At 37.1% G+C, this 20,441-nt stretch overlaps 1 protein-coding gene across 6 annotated transcripts; it reads right to left on the bottom strand.

The window, feature by feature from the left end:
• Window positions 1-206: 206 nt before the first annotated feature.
• Window positions 207-18,710, bottom strand: LOC146526029 (protein mono-ADP-ribosyltransferase PARP6). 6 transcript variants are annotated; one of them, XM_085163523.1, is made up of 23 exons: window positions 18,401-18,710; window positions 16,953-17,025; window positions 16,350-16,427; window positions 14,638-14,747; window positions 14,334-14,394; window positions 14,073-14,163; window positions 13,823-13,889; window positions 13,471-13,620; window positions 11,824-11,974; window positions 11,228-11,359; window positions 10,756-10,851; window positions 10,381-10,473; window positions 10,017-10,142; window positions 9,687-9,749; window positions 9,264-9,331; window positions 8,977-9,025; window positions 8,727-8,839; window positions 7,076-7,148; window positions 5,346-5,415; window positions 4,429-4,508; window positions 4,075-4,138; window positions 3,509-3,593; window positions 207-2,512 (listed from the first exon to the last, which is right to left on the bottom strand). In XM_085163523.1, the coding sequence occupies exons 2-23, from the start codon at window positions 16,953-16,955 to the stop codon at window positions 2,410-2,412; spliced, it is 1,926 nt and encodes a 641-aa protein (XP_085019649.1). In that variant the 5' UTR covers window positions 16,956-17,025; window positions 18,401-18,710; the 3' UTR covers window positions 207-2,409. The 6 variants fall into 6 exon arrangements, with proteins under 6 accessions (XP_085019649.1, XP_085019675.1, XP_085019681.1 ...); XM_085163549.1 differs by having other exon boundaries at window positions 9,687-9,752; window positions 11,228-11,281; XM_085163555.1 differs by having other exon boundaries at window positions 9,687-9,752; window positions 11,228-11,281; window positions 14,638-14,732.
• Window positions 18,711-20,441: the final 1,731 nt, after the last annotated feature.

Below are 20,441 nucleotides of genomic sequence, written 5' to 3'. Positions count from 1 at the left end.
TACTGCCTTACCTTTATATACACGTGAGCGCGAATGCACAGGAAAACATGTTGATCACCAACACAGGATTCAAACAGAACAGAGGACTCGAGCAGTCTAAGCGGTGGTGGAGTAATAGTGCCCCCTTCTGCTTAAAATGCCGCACAAAAGCTCAGCAACAATAGACATTTCAACACATATAATAAACAAAACGACGCCGAGAATAAGACTGTGCAAAACCAGGCTTTATTCTTATTTTTTTGTCTGCATCGCCCCCCTTTCATCTCGATCATAATCACCATCACTGTCATAACATCATCGTCAAAAACATTACTCACCAGTTACAGTCAGCGAGAGAAACGACTCTCAAAGACACTCAGTGTCTTGGCAAAAACAGGCATCAGCTGTTAGAAGAGTCCCAAGTCCCACAGTGGGTCAGCTGTATGTGTCCATCTTTTTCTGGGCAATACATTTCAACAAGCTCTCCAGTGTCCTTATGTACAATCTGTTTTGTTTTTGTGCCTCACAAGTCCATTCAGTGGTCAGTTTCAGAAGACAAAATCCATCTTAGTACAAACACAGTTAAGATGTTGGATATTTTAGTCTTGCTGATTCCATTAACATTTATTTCATCATGTCTTTTTCACCACTTCCCGTCTACTGCAGGCCCAAGGACAGTCAAATTGTCCAGTTTAGGCGAACGCTGAGTAAGTGCAATGTCTATTATAATGTCAAGAAAATACAAAGCCACACATACATACATACAGTACATGACTAACTGATAAACTTGTTTAGCTATACAACATTGCCATTCTCCAACGTGAAACCAAAGAGTTGCACATTCATGCACCTCTATATAATATCCAGTCTCAATTGCGTTAGGGGTGAGAAGGATGTCAGCTCACCTGGACTAGATAATGTTTGTAGTTAGAAAACTGTCCATGATTTTCTGTACAGGTGATTTTGTTTGTGGATCCACTGGTCAGTGTAGTTCATACACAAAAATATTCATTTTAAATTGAGATATTCATTGGATGTTTAAGTAGTAAAGACTACTTAAAAAGGGGTATATGACAGACTGTGGTAGTTTTTAAACAGAAAACAAACTTCAAGTAGTTGATGTAACATGTTATATGACATCTGATCAACATTTTTTTTCCATCAAGTGAGACAAGAGTAATGTGTATAATTTCACCTATATATTTTGCTGCATATTGCTGTTTTTGAAGGTCAAACCTGACAGCCAAAGTCACCCCACTGGGTTTTTAAATGCTTGAAATAACTGTTTGTGTTGAAGAACTACAAATCCCATTATTCTTCAAAACAGGAACAAAGACAAAACCTTGATGGAGCAGTAAGTCATCACAACAAAACACTGTCCACTTTATCATAATTGTGAAATGAAAGGAAGAGAAACAGATCTTTACCAAAACAAACTGAATTCATTTAAAATGAGCAAAAACAGTGCCAATGTCCTAATTTCATAAAAATATCAACAGCAAATTTTTCAATATATGAATCCTTAAGGAAATGTTATTACATTTGTCCTTTTTGTCACAAATTTGTCCAGAGAGAACAAAGCTTCTTTTTTTTAGAGCTCTGACATTTGGGAGTTCTAAAGATTTAAAGTGCATCGTTAATCAAAGCTGTCTTAATCATTCTGTGAAAAATTCTAATCATGGTAAACCCCCACATCAAAAGCAAAGTGCTTAATGTGTATGTGATTTGAGTCTAAACCACACCAACACCTCGTGTTTTGGATTCTGGGAGATTCATTGAGTATGCAGGGATGAAACGACAGTGCAATACTTGCTGCTCAGGGGGCTAAACATATCACAAACATTAATTCATACCATTACTGAAAGAACACTGTATAATAAGAAAAGGGATAAAGACTTTGCAAACACAAAAGTAAAAAAATAAAAAATTCCATGTGTATGTAAATCCATCACTTACTCGTTTGCCACAAAGGGAACAATTATCATTTGGAATGGTTATTTGTTTTACTATATATTCACAGAGAGAAATAAATAAACAAATGGAGATGAAAAGTTCAAAGGATCAGTAAAAATGCAGCAAAAAAGAAACCAAGGTCAGGAGAGTGTGTGTTGATAATATCCGATGACTACTACCATTTTTCTTCACTTGTTTTAATGATATGAAATGAGAAAAGAAGACATTACCCCAATTAAGCCTAACTGTAGATTAAATGACCATGTAAGGTGTAACAATTTGGAAAAAGGAGGAAAAAAAAGAAAACAAGGAGACCAGAACAAAGCAACTTCTGAAATAATGTGCTTAAGAGCTCCCTCATTCTTCATTATCAGGCCTGAGGACAGCCCAGCTGAAAACATTCGCTAAAACTGTCTGCCTGCCTGTGTGCCTTCCACAGAGAAACGTATGGATCCAAACACTGCTGGTGAACCTCCATTAGCTCGAGTAGATCTGGGTCCCAATCACACGCATGATCTCCTTCTGCACCTTAGGCTCTTGGGTGTTGATGTTAGCATCTCCTACTTGGCCATCCTCATATCTGCGCATAGAGAGAATACTTTATATTTCTGCTTAACACCTGGTCTTGATAGCGTCCCTGCCCTTTCTACTGCACTTTATTTTGGATATAACTTCCCAACTTAATGGCGCAGTTTTAATAAGGAAGACCTGTATTCATTCTTCTGCCTGCATTCCTGGGCTGCTCGTCTATTTACATCACTTCCGCATTCCCACGCTGTCAAATTAAATTCTGTTGTCATCAATCAGGCCTAATATTTTTCTTTCCCTCCTTCTGCAAGCTGCTTTTACATACACTTCAAATCTTAGTGCGTTTTTGTCGTTCTGCCTTTCAGACTTAGATTCATGCAACCCACTTCCTCTTCATCTTCACCTGGCCAGAGCTGCTTATCCAAGTCTCCACCTGCTTCATCTCTACCATCACTAGTGTCTAGACTCCAGTGTGTCCTGCCCTACCAGACTCTCATCTCCAAATAATTTAAAACTAAAACTCTGTATTTCATTAAATCATGTTCAGTTTTTCCAAATATAGTTTACCTTATTTCATTTTAAGATTTAATCGAGGTGTTAAGAAAATAGGCCTTTAAAAGGAACAACTGAGGTTTGGCTTGATGCTCCTGTCTGGGGAGCAAGGAAAAATGATTTTAGGAGTTGTGTTTTGACATATGTCTGTTTTTATTCTAACCACACTCTCCATTCTGGAAATAAGAATAAGAACACACATAGCACAAGAGTTCATTTATGTTTAGCTGTCATTTGAGTTAGACTGTAAGAAATCTAAAAATTATTTTCTAACATATTGATAAAATCTGCTATTTGATCCGATCTTTAAATCACCTGCATCTTTACACAGTGTAGCAGATTAAAAAACGAGAAAAAACAAAACAACATAAAAACACCAACTATGCATTCAAGAGTGACAATGACAAAATTAGATGGGTATGCCAACTCGATTTTGTAATAATTCCAAGAATTCAGTTGAAATTATCAAGGCGCTGAAAGTTACTGAAATACTTACACAAAAAAGAAGCGAGTACAGACATGGTCAGAAACCGGACACACCCAGATGTTTCCATGCTTCTGCAGATCCTTTGATGTGATAACTGTTAAAATCAGAGAACTGTGTTTTCTCAAAGGAATGTTATTAGAAATTGTAAACTGTAACAACAGTGCTTCTTGTTCTGCTTTGATTGTAGTGTTGCTGTTGATTTGGAATTATCTGATACAGCATAAAATGTATTATAGCCTAAGTGCTAACTGGCCTTATTATTCTAAGTGATGCAATCTAAATCTTTATTTTTATTGTCTCCTTCAATAATAGCAGTGATCATATTGCCATGACTTCATAGCAAGAGCAATTGCATTATAATATATTTTAGTCTGTAATAGGACTCTATTTGTATTTTACTTTATCAAGGTTTGTCAAGTTTGAAAAGGGTTGAGTAGAAAATATCAAAAATGTGTGTATTAGTTGTTACACCGTGTCACATTTAGACTGTAGTTAATTTATTTCTAAAAAGCTATAATGATGTGACTCAGTTTAACCCATCTACCAATAATATTACGCCTCCTACATAATATTACCTTCACAAAGAGCAATACAGTTCAAGTTTCGACTCTGAAGAAACCTTGACTGGATGGGACGGCTCTGTTGAAAAGCAAACATCACTCAATTAGTTGTTACAGAAAAGGCGACGATGTAACTGAAGCATCCAAAAGACAAATAATTAATGTTTAGAAATACTGAAATTATATGGTTCGCCACAGTCAGGTTCAAGGTGAAGATACAAGTGTTTAAAGCATGAAAAACGTCAAAAAAGGCTAACTGCCTTTTGGAAACCAACTCTCATCTAACCATCAATGTTATTTTAAAAAGAAATTAGAGAGCTCTTTTAAGAGATCGATATAATAAAACTGTGACTCTTCACTGTCCCTCACCTGTGGTATAGTGTTCATGCGGTTGTAACGCTGCACTAGTTCATCTTTGGTGGGCATGCGGTGCTGTCCTTTCCCCATTCCTGCAAGAAGCAGCACACAACAAATAAAAACAGTCAGAACAACTTTACCTCAACTCAACCAATATGTGGGAAAAAAAGAAACAAAAAACTTTCTCTGGTGAACTTTTGATGTCCTTGTCAACAGGTCCGACTTTAATATAAAATTCACTGCCCTAAATGGTACCAAATACATGCTACATAGAAAACAAGTAAAAAAAAACAAATATTCAGCGTGAGACATTTTCAGTATTGATAAACAGTTCAAACAGTACTTGTTTTAGACTGTTCCTATAATTAAAAAAATATTTGTACTTAGAAAATTAGCTGGGAAAATAAAACCAAGTAGATGTAATGTCAAAAACTGTAACATCTGTTAAGTGTTTTGCTTTGTTTTAAGAATTCCACATCCATTCTCCAAGTTAGCATATGTTAATAGCTGGCCCCCACTAGGAACACACTGTGCTGAAGTCCTTATTATCGCCAGCAAACTCTATAAGCCTTGAAACATCTTTGCAACCCTCAACTGACAAAGGCAAAGCCAGATGAAAACCAAAAAATGTGAAAACACACAAATCCAATGACAAACCTATTTTTATACAGCCACAACATGAAGCATGGCATGGCAGGTGGCACAGAAGCTCAGAGGCCCGAGACCCAGCACCCAAAAATGGAAACGCAGTACAGCACAACAGGATAACATGGCAGGCACCCACAAGTGAAAATGGAGTGTTCCACGATGTCAATTAGGCCATGTAGCAAACACAAAGGATACTCGGTGAACATGGTGGAAAAAGCGAGGGGGGGGGGGGGGGGGGGGGGGGGGGCACAGGGGTCTGAATGGTGATGAACCGTTCCTACCTGAGTATCCAAAAGATATGCTGGAGATGGGGCTCAGATAGATGCCCTTTCCGTACGCTGCCCCATGCAGCTTGGGTTTGAAAAGAGCAGGAAGGAAGGGTCACTGAGCATGTGCACAGGACAGCCTTACACACACATATGTACACTTGGAAATGCTAACACATACAGTGAAATTCATCTCAGATCAACTGTACTTAAATTAGCCTGTGAATGTCAATGATTTTAATATGGATGTGACAGTTCCCCTCAACAACCAAGCATACTAAATACACCCACACATGCAAAGTGCAAATCCAAATTCTGCAAAGTAGAAAGCGTCAAAGAGAGAGATTGTTCCAGGAATCTGAAGCAATTCATATACAGTTACACCTGCTAACTTCTTTCAACATTATGCATTAGAGATCAAGTGATACTCTTGACTTTTGTGCTTTGAATTTTTGCATAAATGTCCAGGTATTCAAATAATACTTGCATGAAACTTGAAATGTAGACATATATGGAAAGAAAGAAAACTGATTATAAGGTGAGCCTTCTCTCTGCAATGTCTGCAGGGAGGAAAACAGAAGCGCCACATGTGTAACGACCAAGAGTCAAATTAAGAGGAAGAACAAAGAGCCACTTGACTGGGAATGCATGAGGGAGACAGCAGTCGGGACATTGCACATCTGGAAGAAATGAAAAGGAACAAGAGACAAGAGATTTTGTGTGATGGCTGGAGCTAAAGGCAGATTCAGTCATCCTCCTCCTCCTCCTGCTGTGAAACACAATGACAGAGGAAGAGTGTCAATGCTCAAGGTGAAATAGAGAGAAGGGGGAGGCAGACGAGCACCAAAGCAAGATCAAAGATGAAGACTTCAAAAAGTTGGAGAATAAAGAAGGCATAAATGAAACACATCAGCACGATATAGCAATCATGGCTGAAAGATCCTTGAGATTTCAGATTTAATTGTGTTTAATCTATTTTCAGGACAAGCCTGAGTCTCTCCCGAGCAGCAGTCTTTATCAGCTGTATTGTGCAAATGAGACAGTCTGTTCTCTCTGAAGATCAAATCTTTTCCCTTGTTTTTTTAAGAATTATCTATGAAAGACCAGATTGATTACAACTACAACAAAATAAAAGTGAGAACAAATGCGGGAATTAATAAGAATTAAAAAAATTAAAATCACAAATATAATTGGGTATGCCCTTCTTTCCTGGAAAACTCTATAGTTCTTATATGGTCATTTGTTCCACTTTGGTTTTAACAAGTTTTCTATAAACATTTGAATGATTTATATAAAATATTTTTGCGTATATAAAGAGTAGTGACAGTTACTAACCTTTCAAAAGAGATCCCTATTCACTCTGTTGAAGGCTGTACTCACTGCCACAGAACTTGTCCTCTGCGTCCTTTAAATACAGATCTAACCTACGCAGTGCTCTAGATGGTTGACCCCAACAGGGCACACAGGCTCTCAGCTGACACCACAGCCCATTTCCTTTGTCCCACAACAGGAAGGGACATGCTGTCTGCTGTTGCCAGCAGAGAAGGCAGAAAGAGGCTGACGCTGGCAAGGAAAATCTCCTAGTGTGCCCTGCTTGCTAAAATGCCAATTGCAAAGCTGATGAAAAGGAAGCTGGCATCCATTAACTGTGAAAATGAATCAGCCGGACAGCGAGCCTGCTTTGTGCAAGGGCAGGTTTGCTGTCCGATAGGAGATGCATCCAGCTAACTGCCAGGGTTACATACCTGCAGTTTGGTATAAGAGGCATTGACTAGTCCATTTCTCAGAACAGAGTGCCAGTTCTCTATATGGGAACCACTAGAGCAAGTGTAGAGAGGGAGAGATAAGAAGATAAAACAAATACCATGTGAATATAACAGTGTAATAGCGTGGAATCGCTTTTTCGTATTGGCTCGATCTTTGCTGTTCAACGCTGGAAAAAAATGAACAAAAACAAACATTTTGTTCTCTTTTCGTAATAGAAAAACTATAAGATTAAATATTTTGTGATAACATATTTTACAAAGTATGTTATCACAAAATATTTAATCTTATAGTTTTTCTATTTTAAAATTCATCATTTTTCATGAACTGGGTAATTGAAGCTTATTACTGGCAAGAGAGAGCAGCAACAGGGATGAGCAACTGGATGCTGAATATACTTGCATTTATCAGCATGTAAATTACTGCATAAGAGGATTTTTTTTAAATGTAATTTTAAAAAGAAAGGGTTAAACAAGCTATAAATCTTTTGGTTTTTAATAATTTAACATTCTACAAAATCTACAACTTAATTCATTAAAAGAGAAGATAACATCACAATCTTCCAGATTTATATTGGTTAATTAAGCCTTAAAACACGGGCAAGTAGTTTTTTTTTTAATATTTTTAACTAATCAGCCTTTGAGCATAATTAAAGGAACAGTTCACCCCCAAATCAAATTTCTGTGTTTTTGAGCTGACTAGTGGTGCTGTTTATCCATCTGGATTGTTTTGGTGTTAGTTGATAAGTTTTGCAAATATCAGCTGTACGGATTTCACTTGAATATGATGAAGCCAGATTCTGCTGCTCAAAACACCAAAATACACATATCTCAGCAACAACATCTATTTTCAGTAATCGTGACCCAGTATAAGGTTACTTTTCTACTGATTTTTTTCAAATATATTATTTGGTGATTTGAGAACCATTAGGCAAGTGCCATTTAATTCCTTTATATGTGAGATGGTCTCTCTTTTTTTCAAAAGGTCATGTTTCTATTTATATCAATATAAAAGAAAATTGCAGTCAGGCTAAATTAAGTATTTGGCATTTATTGTTATCTGATTATTACATTTCTAGTAGGAACCATCATGCAGAGAGACTGTAAGCCCTGTTGGTGAATCAGTTGTACCCTGCACGTGCTCAGATGGGTTGTGAGTATCTAAAATATTCAGCACAGGCCCCATCTGCTACAGTACAAATCTGTATCTCACAGATATTGCTGGCTCCATGTGCTGGCTAAGAAAGGTGGTTTCTCAGTCCAGGAGAATGACCATTGCTCTGTGCTGTTATTTGTTATGGTTCCATAAAAATCTGCTAAAGTGGCCCCTTTCAGCAAATGCATAATGACCAGGTGTTACACTGAGACATGCTCATGTTTGCAAAGTATAGCGCTCCAAAGCTAAACTATGCATTCATTTTAGCAGCTATGCTTGATTTGACATCAATTATTAAAAGAATTTGATTCCTCAGAAAATATTTCCCACCAGCCACACGCTTATAAATATAATAACCACTAAGTGTTTTCTGATACTTCAGCACAGCCTAAATGGTTTTACTTCTTAAGCATTAAAGGCTTTAAAATTTTAAATTCATTTACTGACAACATGTTAAATAATGGAAATGTAACTCACTGGAAGGCAAAAGTGCTGCCGTATAACTTCTTGGCAGTGCGAAAACGAGCTTCCTTGGCTGGGGGGCTGCTGAGCAGGAGGAACTGGTGGGAGGTGTGCATGAATTTCAATTGCTGTTACGGTGAGATCATTGAGACGAGAGAATGTCAGAGACAAGTGGACAGGGAACGAGTACGTATCAAATTACACAATATAGCATTCAAAAATGTTTATAGAAGGGACATAAGGCAATATTGTTCTGGTTTCCTACCCTACTGAGAGGCAGCTTGACGATATGAGATCTGTTACTGGAAATAATCCTGTAGAAACATAGAGACGAGATTCAAATATGTATATAAACTATATTGTATCATAATAGCATTGTGTTAATACTACTCACAGCAGACATCTTGACTTGTCAAAGTAAAAACAACACACCACTGAAGATGCTTCCTTTTTTTTCAAGTGTCCAAGTATCCCATGGCAATATGACAGTGAGGTGAAGTAGATAATACCAGAAGGTGAAAACACACAGCACAACAGATTGTCTTTACTCACCACTGTAGCAGGGGATGGGCCAAAGGGTCTAGTTTGTCCATCTGTTTCTTAATCTCCAGATATGAACCCTGGAAAAAATGCAAAAACAAATGAGTAAGCTTTTACTTGTGAGATGAATATTATATAAGGATATCATCTTATAGATGCAGTCCAACCACAGTAGGTAACAAGTGGGTAAACAAATGTAGCACGGAGAAGACCATGCTACCACTTTGATTAACAAAACTGCATCCATGAAGATTAAACAGCACAGTTCCTTAAATTAAAAAAAAATGTGTCAGTAATCTCGATACAAATAAAAGCCTACTTCCAAAGACATTGAGATGCTATTTTTATCTGCATTTTACATGCCTTTCAACCCATTAAAAAAAAAAGCTACTCTACTATTATGGCCTTTCTTTCCCTCCCACCTCCTTCTTGTACCTGGGTCATTTCCCGAATGGACATTACACTATCCAGTGCTTTTTGTAGTCTTTCATAATTCTTCTTCTGTGTTCACCGGTTGAGCCAAACATCCATTGTATGCAGTAAGAGAGAGAACAACATACAGAAATCTAAAATCACTGGAGACATACAGGTCTTAGGTTTAATCATTAGTTTGAAATATATGATATAGAAAAATGAATTGTAACAATCATTTTAGTTTGTTCTGATGGCAGAAGTGTTTTTTTTAAGCATGCAGTATGTCTTTTTCAAATTAAATGTCATGATGGAATTAAATATGATCTTTAGAAATGCAGTGAGGATGCTGACCTTTGGATTAAAGGCAAGAGTCTTGGGGTCATTGGGATCAACAACTGAAGGGTAAGGCTCAAATATGATGCTCTTACGGGGAGACTCCAGGGCAGCTCGACACATAGCTACAAGAAGGTCCACGACCTGGGAAGAGAGGGATTATATATTTATATTTTGTGCCTTCAGTTTATGCTGATGAGTGAAATTGTGTTTTTCCAATAACACATATTAGCTACAGGTAATCAGAATTGGATCAAAATGTTGACATTGGTATTTTTGTTCTTATCTATATTTCAGCATCTTTATCTAATATCTAAAGGAATGGACTATAAAATCCAAATAATGTGCATTATTTGATATACTGTCGAAGTGTTGTGGTCACCTCTGCTCCGGTGGCCACTTCCTCTGCAGCTCCAGACATTACACCCAGAGTGTAGAAAGAGAACACACACAGCTCCCTTGTGCACACAGCAGGCTGCATGAACAAACAAAGTTTAAACTACACCTATTTCAAAATCTACTACCCATACACAAAAAGGTACATGAACTCACACAATCTTCCCATTTGCTTACTCTAGTATTGAGTAAGCAAGAAAATCTTCAACCAGAAATATGCATATGTATATTACTGACAGAAAAAAAAAAATCATAGATCATGTTTCAAGTTTTACTGATATGTTTTTCACTTATATGAGGGTTCATATTTCTGCATCTCTTACTTATACATCTACGTGTTTCTCTTATTTGCCTCTGGTACCTTCAGCATGGATCCATTCTGAAAGACATGCTGTTCGTCACAAACCACGCAGTACTCATTAAGTGTGGGGATCCTCTGTTCTGAGTACTTCATTATCTGTTTGGGGGGGAAAAGCAGTTTAATTCTGAATTAATTGTCACCTTCAGCACTGCCATTCAAAGGAATGCTATTTTGGCAAAGTTGTTACAATGCCATGGTTTTGGGTCCTAGAATAACATTACATTTTAGAGCTCAACAATCATTTGCACAATACTATGTGCATGCTGTATGGCGTGGGTTCACACTTAACAATGATGAAATCCCCAGGAGCCATTTATAAATTACTCACCAGGTATTATTTTTTATTTTTAAGTCATTCAAACAACGTGGTATTTTAATGCTCAGGTAATTCGTTTACTTTCTTCTTAGCTATGACTGAGACAAAATGTAGAAGTGGCTTTGTAAGTGGACTGACATCTTTTTGAGCTCTAACCTGCACTAAGAAGCCATACTCCAAGGTAGGAATGTTCTTGCAGTGGCCGCCCGCCTGGGATGAGAAAAACAATTCAATCAGCTGCCTCGTGGTAATCTGCGCTGGGGCCCTGGCCGCCGGGACAGCCACAGTCTGATGAGTCAAGTGAAGACAAAGCATTATGGGAAAGGGCGCACCAGCCATGTTACGGTAAGGGTAGGGAAAGACTCAGGTGGGTACAGTGCAGGTGGCGGGTGACTGAGAAGGGGGTCAGAGTGAATCACAGCGGATTAAGACATAAAAACAAAAACAAAAACAAAAAAAACTTAAGTTTCTTAATAGCAGCATTTCACCACATACAATTCCCAGAATTACAGTACTTAAAATATTAACTTCAAACATTACGGGTTTCTACAACAGAACTTTTATGAGTGGAAAGAAAGTAAAGTTAAGAGCCTCAGAGTTGTGGTGTAAACACTGTAACCAAAACTTGACATGTGAGAGTTAAAATATATATTTATTGAGAAAGAGGGAAAGGAGTCAAATTTACACAAGTCAGCATTTTAACTGAAAGGTATTTCACATTTGGGTGTTGATTTGTCGAGACTTGCTCTGACCTGGCTATTTGGTGGATAGCTGAATAGCTCTCCTTTAGGGTTCTTCATGGTACAGGAGATCGAGCGGTTCATTAAGCGCGTCACCCTCAGCTCAGGGACACTCAGTTTCCCTTTTAAAACTGTGTCTTGAATCAGAGGAAAACTTGGAGACCTGACAGAGACCAAAATACAAAGAAAGCTGTCATTCAGAGTTTCAAAGGGGATATGATTCAGAGCGCAAAGCATTTAGATTTTAAGGTTAAAGAACACATTTTGGTATTACTATGATGCTGCTAACAACAAAATCTTAATTGTGAGTAATCTCATTTTAAAAATCATATTATCTATAATAATATATGATCTAGACTGTAATATACTTGTCGACTATAGGCTTGGACAATTTTATAGTAACATCTTCTAAAGAAGTACACACTCTGCTCTAGTGATTCATATGTACTAACAGGTAATACTAGCTCTGACAACTGAAATCTGGCAGCAGCTCAAGTCACTAACTGTTACCTGCAAGAGCCAGTGTTGACTTCTACCATTGCTCTCAGTATATAATCAATGGACCACCTTGACGTGAGACTTGTCAAGTTTTGAGGATGTCAAGACAGGCTAGTAGTTAGAGGAGCTGACCTCCACTGAGTGGGCTGGGATTTAATCCCTATGCACCAATAACTGTCAAAGAATGTCTGAGGAAGTCAGAAGCCAAAAATTGTAGTTACCCAAAGGGGAATTTGGTTGTGCTTGTCAAAGCTTGAATTTCAGTCAGTTTTCACAATGCTGAGTCAGAGCTACCATTACAAATGTGGATTGTACAACACTGGACATTATATTTCTTCATTTCCACTTAATACTGTACAGCTGCTGTTATTATATATATATATATATATATTTATATTTCTTCATACATTCTTATATATTTCTATACTGTGTATTTGTGTATTGTGTATTTTGTTGTACAGTTATTTTATTTTCAACTTTAATTTATATATTTTATCTTATTCTTTCCCAGTTAAATTTACCCTTCATTCTAATTTGTTGTTGTACAGTTATTTCATTTTTAACTTTAATTTTTATATTTTATTTTATTCCTTCCTAGTTAAATTGACCCTTTTTAATTTTCATATTTATTTCCTATCTTATTCATAGCCTTTTTTTTCTTTAGGTCACGAGCAGTTGTGTAAGCATTTCACTGCATATCATACTGTGTATGACTGTGTATGTGACAAATAAAATTTGAATTTGAATTAGAATTTCCTGTTTGTCTTTTTTGCTATAGTTCACCTAATAGTTTGTAGTATTTATATGATGTATTTATCCTGTTTATGAACGTAGGTAGAGAATGAATCATTAAACTTTAGGTGCGCACAGTACTGTGTATCATGAAAGACTGATAACTAACTTAACTGGAGAAACATAGCATATTAGCACTTGTCACTACAGTCTGAATCAGCTTTGAGATGTTCTCAAAAAAGTCAATGTCTTCCATCACTATGCCTATATTATGTCAGTAAATAACAAAAGTACAAACAGACTACACAGAAAGCAAACATGCATTTGTGTTGAATGAAAAAAAAAAGACAGAAATCAGAAATTCAATCTTACTCGGGATTCCAGAGTCATTTACCAATGGTGAAGCTGAAGTCTGAGAGAGATACCTACTTTGGGATGGGGGAGAAGATGCTGAGCCCGGCACGGAACTTCTTGATGGTCCCTCCAGCTTTGAACCAGCTGTGCCTCTTCTCCTGCTGGGCCTTGAGAAACTCATTACTGAGGTGCTTCCACTGCTGTGAGGTGAATGTGCTCAGGATCCTGTGATAACATGACAGTCAGGAAGGAAGACACTAATTTTCTCTTTCAATCGGCGCCAAATATACCTTCTCATAAACTAAATATTATTATTACGTTAAACTAAGCTACTGAAACTAACTGAAATGTTTCTGCAGCTCTTGCTTACAATGGTACAGGTATAGATGTTTTTTAGGTCCCAAATTTAAGAGATTACATCACTTACTTTTTAAGTTGCAGGCCCAAGCTGAAACCCTCTTTATTTGACGGCTGGAACACTTCTACTGATGGCTCTAAATAAAGATGACTAATATTATTACACATAGTGTACAGATAGACACAAACTGTGTTTGTTTTTTTTCCCCCATTCTCCCTCTTGTACAGCGCACAATGTACTCATCTCTCACACTCATTGAGTAGCACAAATACAAAGTCCCTTCCAGAAAACCAACATCCACAGTGACAGCTTTACTCACCGGGTCCATCGAGATACTGAGAAAGAGAAAAGCGAAGTCTCAGAATAATTGGTTCTGTTCTGATAACTTTCCATGCCGTCGCAACTTCCTCCTGAGTCGGACACAGACACACAAATATGCAGAGTTAGCATCCTAATTAAAGACATTTCTTGTAATATAAATAGATGATAGGTGATTTTATGATGCATTTTGCTTTGCAAACTGTCAATATTAGAATAGTAATAGGCAAAATTGGAAGAGGTGTTTCCAGTGAAGACTCACATCTAAGAAACTGATGTTAATATGAAGATCGATGTCTACATCATCAATGGTTCCATACTCCCTGTTCATAAACACAACAACATGTAGAGTTAATTTATCATGAGTAATCAAAGTTATACTCAAACCAATTCACATGGTTATACCCTGAGGGTGGTTGTTTTTTTCTCTTTTGGCCCAGCTAGTTATAACAGAGAGCAAGCATGTTTAATCTTATCTCTACTTAGTTATTTCTTTCAAAACTAGTCAAAATTTAAACAGCTTGATTGCATATGTGTGTGTGTGTGTCTTACTATCTATGCTGTACCTGACAGAGATAGCACTGTCAGTGTAGATGTCTTTTACAGCCTCAATGTCTGCATCCAGTTGAGGGTGTCGATACAGGTCAGCAGCACAACTCCCCTGCAATAAGCAGCACTGGTCACAGTTATAGCAGGGAATGAATTCTCAGTGGTTCCTAATCTTATTTTCTTTTTAAATCAAACATATCCCCACACACCCCACAGTCCCGTCAGATAAAATCCAAGCACTCGTTACTGTCGTGTTTCAAAACAGTTTAAGTTTTCAAGTTAAGCCTTAAATTAGAGATTGCTTATCAAAATGAATGATCTAACATTTGATATTGCTACAGTTTGCACACAATTGTTCATTCACTGTTTGTGTTAGTTTGCATTTGTACCAGCTTAAGGTTTCAACTAGCTACTCATTACTTTCATACACTTATTTTAACTAATCATCCACAGTGTGATTTACTATGACCTTGCAAAGCTCTGACTCAAAAATAAAATCTTTATAACAAAGCAACTTATATGGGATATCTGAACAATATGATATGGAGTGGCATTTAATCTTTATATTAAAAAAATTAAAAAGCCTAAATAAAATGTACTATGTCTGTCATATATGTTCCTGATATCTAGAGTTGATATCTCTTCCCTTCAGCTGAGTGTGTAGAACAGATCACACAGTTTTGTTCTTATCTTCACTTCACTGCTTTCATGTTCTCTGACTGCACTGAAATGAGCGTTAAGTCCCAGACTGGATTTACATTTCAATCAAAAGACTTGCAAGATAACCACAAAAAGGATAACTAACAGATTAAGGTCTTATATGAGAGTGAAGCAATGAACTTTGTGAGATGAGATGACACATTAAATATTTGCATCAGAAATGAATTTGACTGAGGTACTTGGGATTACTTGGGCTATCTGGGGTTATGTAAGGTGTAGATAGTAAATGAAAATACTATGATCCTAATTTGAATAAAAACACAACATTCCCAGATCGTCACATATGATAATATAAACACTTACACAACTTCACAAAACACAGCATCACATTCTGTAATTAATTAAAAATACATTTGGCCTTTTTCCAGCACAGCATTAGAATGCAAATGTCAGTCATTTGGCCCATCGGAGAGAAACATGTCAAAAATGATTTACCACAATGCCGTGACATTTGGTCTGAATATTTACAGTTCCCAAGAGAATCATCCCAAATGATTCTGCTGACCTCTGACTTATTGTCTGCAGTTACTATTCGGTCAAAAAATCCTCCTGACATAAACTTAGCATACTGAAAAGTAGAGCTCTCTGCTCATGCATGTTAAATTGTTAAAAGATTACCTTTGTATCAACTGGGCTATAATATCATAAAAAAGCACTGTACCAAAGATATGAGACTTACATTTTCCTTCATAACACTCTCCATTATTACTGCTGAGGATTTAATAATGACAGAAGGCTTAAAATAAACACCATACATGTTTTTGACTTACCAACATTATCCTAACGTGAGGTGAAATTAATAAGTAATATGTATTTCAAAACCTGTAAATTAACTGTGGTTTTGTTTGTGTCAATGTATTATAACATTGGGAATTAAAAAAAAAAAAAAACACATACTTTTAAATAACTAGAAATAACCACAAATAAGCACAAGTAGTAAAAACACAATGCCAATCTCCTGACAACAGATTCAACAGAGATTTTGCGATGGTAATAGTGTTTGCTGTACCTGAATGCCATATAGGAATTGTTCTGATTCGTTCTCCCCATCTGACTCCTCGTCTGTCCAACACTGTCCTTTGATGTCCTGTGGGCCCACACATTGTGAAAAAGCTATTATAGTGCAGTGGGACGAAAAAGCAACCTCTTTCTATCATCCTTTCATCTCCTACTTCCCTATTTAGACTTCCTTCGTGTGCTTCAAAATACTGCTTAAATAGCATCGCAAAGAGAGAGATGAAGGGACACGATTTATTCCCGACAGGATATTCTCTCAGTTCAACCCTTTTTAAACGAATCCTCAAATGACAATGAAAAAGGATGACTTTACAAAAATAGGATTTTATAAATAAAATGAACTCTGTTTCTTATCGTTTCCAGCAAAGCCTGAAACCCAGAGGTCCAACAGAATAAACCAGAAGAATATGTTATATTTAATACTTAGATCTAGGTTATTTAATGTTTAAATGCCTATGGAAATTATTTATTTTGCCACGTCAATATAATTTAATTTAAAGCTTTTTATATCATTAACAAAGCCCCAATTTTTTTTTTTTTTTACACCATTTAATGATAAGTAATGATTACGCCAATATGTTCTCAGTTGTCTTACCATTGGGTCTGCTGTTATGGCTCTCTCAGACAGGTTTGGGCCTTTGATTAGTGCCAACCATGTCAGCCTGTTTCTAGGTGGAAGGAGTGAGAACACAAAAGTGCAGAGCTTTGATTGACAGTCTCACATTACTCCTCAGTATCACAACCTCGAAAAATACAAATAGAAAATGAAAAACAAACAAAACAAAACAAAAAAAGAATAAAACCAGAAACAAAGAGGCCACTGCAAGTGACGCCATGCTTTGTAAACGGTGCCCTCCTCCTCTTTTCTTTAAATCTTCTGCACTTCACCTTGCCATGTATCCTAGCAACAGCCATCTCTGCCTTCTTTCAGAGTGGCATTAATCACTGCAGAGAGAATGTGTGGGAGATATGTGCAGTACGTTCAGTTCCAAGGATGTTTCCATTTTTTTGTTTGTTTTTTTTTCCAGGAATTTAACCTAAAAATATGAAAGCAGCAAAGGTTTTTATAGGCCTTACCTGTTGTAGACACAAGGCTAAAGCAGCACATTTACTTATCTCACTGCACTGTTAGACTGCGATTTATTGTTATGAGAGTGAGGAACAAATGTGGAAAAAATATATATTTTCTGAGCTAATTTCCCCCGAGTTAGCCTATGAAGAGCACTAGAGTTTTAAGTAATTTTTAACGCAAGAAAACAATAGCTGCCTCAAAAGAAACAACAGTCACAATGATTGCCAAAAATATCTAAATGATCCAGTCCCTCCCTTCTCTTAGATATGTAAATAATGCACTGCTGAAAATTACAATTTACATAGTCCAGCCCACATCAAACAATAAAATGAATGAAAAATTAACAAAATAGGAAATGATCTAGGAGGGGTGTAAAACACGGCAAGGTGACAACATAGCTTAGCAGTACGAGACTGAACGCCTTGAAAAAGACAAAGACAAAAAAGAACAGACATACACAAAGCCATTCATGGGATATATAGGTCAGTATAGTAAAAAGGATACCAATTTTTCATGTCTTCTTTGACTAGGCCTATTTCAGTACGTCTACATGAAAATTATGGGTATCTGTTTTTGTGAGTCTGTCATGATCATGCTCTTCTCATTGTTGTAAAACACCCTTTCTTACAACAATAGCACACAAGTAAATTCTCATTAAACACTGCTACTCTCAAAACCATATCTTCTTCTTTAGCTTCTTCTCTTTTCTCTATATGCCTGCTGCCTTGCTGTTCTCAACCGTGCTAGCATCTACATCCTCCCAGCTCCCTAACCCGCCATTCCTGGAGCCTCTGTCGTCTCACATGCCAATAGTTACTGACACAGCACCCACCCCCACACAAACACACATTTAGCCGTCCCCATTCCTCCTTTTGATAACTATTTAGCTTAAACACAGAGGCAGTCAGGCGTATTTTCCCCTCCCCCCATGCTCTGGAACCCCCCCACCTACCCCATCCATCCACACTTACCTCCACAGAGGATGGAGACTGGGATGCTGTCCTTGCCTCAGCTTTTCTCCCTCTTAAAGGGCACACCTGCCTCTCTCTCGGTGGCTGCTTTCCACTGAAATGATAGATGACAATAAGTCCTTTCAAATAAAACCAAACCAGAGCCACAATCCTAAATTCTAAAGTGTCTATTTCTCAATGCTTGTGGTGTGCGTCTGTGGGCAAGCCAGCTAGTGTGTGCGTGTGTAAGAGCCTATGTGTTTATCTATTACAGATCTCTGCTCTTACTGCTCTCTTATATTTTGCCTGACAACACTGAGGTGTCTGAGCATGCTCAGTGAGACTAGGCAAGCCAGTCATGTGACCTGCAGCTGACTGCACTGCTGCTGAGAAATAAGGGGGGAAAATGGCTCTGCATGTGTATGCATCTGCATGTGTGTTTGCATGTGGTGTGCGGTTGCATAAGTCAGTGTCCATTAGTGTGCTCTTTTACTTTGGAGGCAGCTTTTGGTTGATATTTTAATGCTTCACGTCTTGTTTAAATTTATTTAACATAAAAATAGTATAATTATACCACAAGCTACATTTGCAATGTATACTACATAGCATGCAGTTACATGCAATAAATATTTCATGCAACATAATATACTAACACTCCAATTATGTTTTAAAAAGTGACTTATATTATATTAACATTATAAGAAAATAATTGTTCCCATCTCCAAAATAGACTCACTTGAATGTGTGAGACAATGGCCTTTCAGCTAATCAGTCTTTACCCTCTTTATCTCCAGGTATCTATTTAAGAACTGACCTGAAGAATGGGAAGATTAATGGACAGGTGTCCATCCACTTGCCTGTTGTGAGGCTGTAGTCTGGACAGACATGCTTGGGACAGCCCCTTACCCACCCAATTGCTAGGTATTGGATAAGATAAAGGCAGATGCACAGATGACTCTGCTGAAAGAGTGTGATTGTTTACACCCGAGTTTGCTGAGTGTTTTGGAAAGCTGCTTTTTGATTGTTATTTATCCTCATTTTAGGTTTTTTATTAGTGTATTGTTATTCTTTCCTGATTATTGCACTGTAGAGGCTGGTGAAAAAACAATATTTTGTTTCAACCTGTGCATTTCTGTAAATACCATGTGAAATGACAATAAACTTGAATCTTGATCTGCTGTGGCGACCTCTAAAGGAACCAGCTGCCAGAAGAAGAAAATAAGACATTTATTTGTCCCACAATAATGCAAACTAAAGGTCACTGACTCCAATGAAACACTATAAATATGGGTTTTAACGTCATTCACAGTGATTTCATCAACTTACAGAGTTTTGACTTTTTGGTACTTTATTTGTAAAGCTAAGAAGTCAATCTAAATATTCTAAATTACATATGCAGACTTATTTAGACAAGAGGTTGCCAAATTAAGGGAATCGCTTTTGATTAAAGTCTACAAAAGAAAACTGCACACACGAACCCTTTGTCTGTTTGTACATTTTTCTAATATTTCAGTTTAGGGTGGAGGTTTCTGTTGGTTTTTGCAAAACAAGCTTTCCTTACAACAACCCTTACTGAGCAGCCATTTTCCAGACAGCAGCTATATTTTTCTTCATTAGCGTTTAGTCTGCTATGATGACTAGTACATAGGAGTCAAAATTCATCCGTCTGATCTTATTCTAAACAGCTATATCACAGTGCAATGTAAAGTGGACGAAGGAAATGAACAGAAGTTTGTCAAGCTTGTCAACCTAGTTGCCTGCACAAAAGGTTACCAGGTTACCAACAGCTAACACTGGGCAATAGGCCACACTTTGAAAACTCTGTCTTTAGTCTAGATCATTATCTTTACTCCATTTTCAGCATAATCAGATTGCTAAAACTGCGACCACACCATCACTATTCTATTTGGGGTTAGGAGAAAAAAGACACAATACCATGTTTTGGTGATGGATATATGTATGCATTCACTTCCATACATGTATATATAGATATGTGTTTGTGATAACATAATGTAAAACCTGTTGTTTTTTTCATTTTGTAACTGAGCTCAATATTTTAAAG

Source organism: Neolamprologus multifasciatus, chromosome 1 (genome assembly GCF_963576455.1).
Source record: "Neolamprologus multifasciatus chromosome 1, fNeoMul1.2, whole genome shotgun sequence".
In the NCBI taxonomy this organism is placed as follows: Eukaryota; Metazoa; Chordata; class Actinopteri; order Cichliformes; family Cichlidae; genus Neolamprologus; species Neolamprologus multifasciatus.
Note: the sequence above shows the minus strand (reverse complement) of the source record. Positions and strands in the feature narration are given on the sequence as shown.

Excerpts from the sequence above, each read along its gene's own strand:
- LOC146526029 (XM_085163513.1), bottom strand. Across the intron at positions 14,748-16,349 it reads AATTCCTATATGGCATTCAG|TGCTGCTTATTGCAGGGGAG; the intron begins GTACAGCAAACA and ends AACTGTGACCAG. Across the intron at positions 9,753-10,016 it reads CTCTTGCCTTTAATCCAAAG|AAGAAGAATTATGAAAGACT; the intron begins GTCAGCATCCTC and ends CGGTGAACACAG.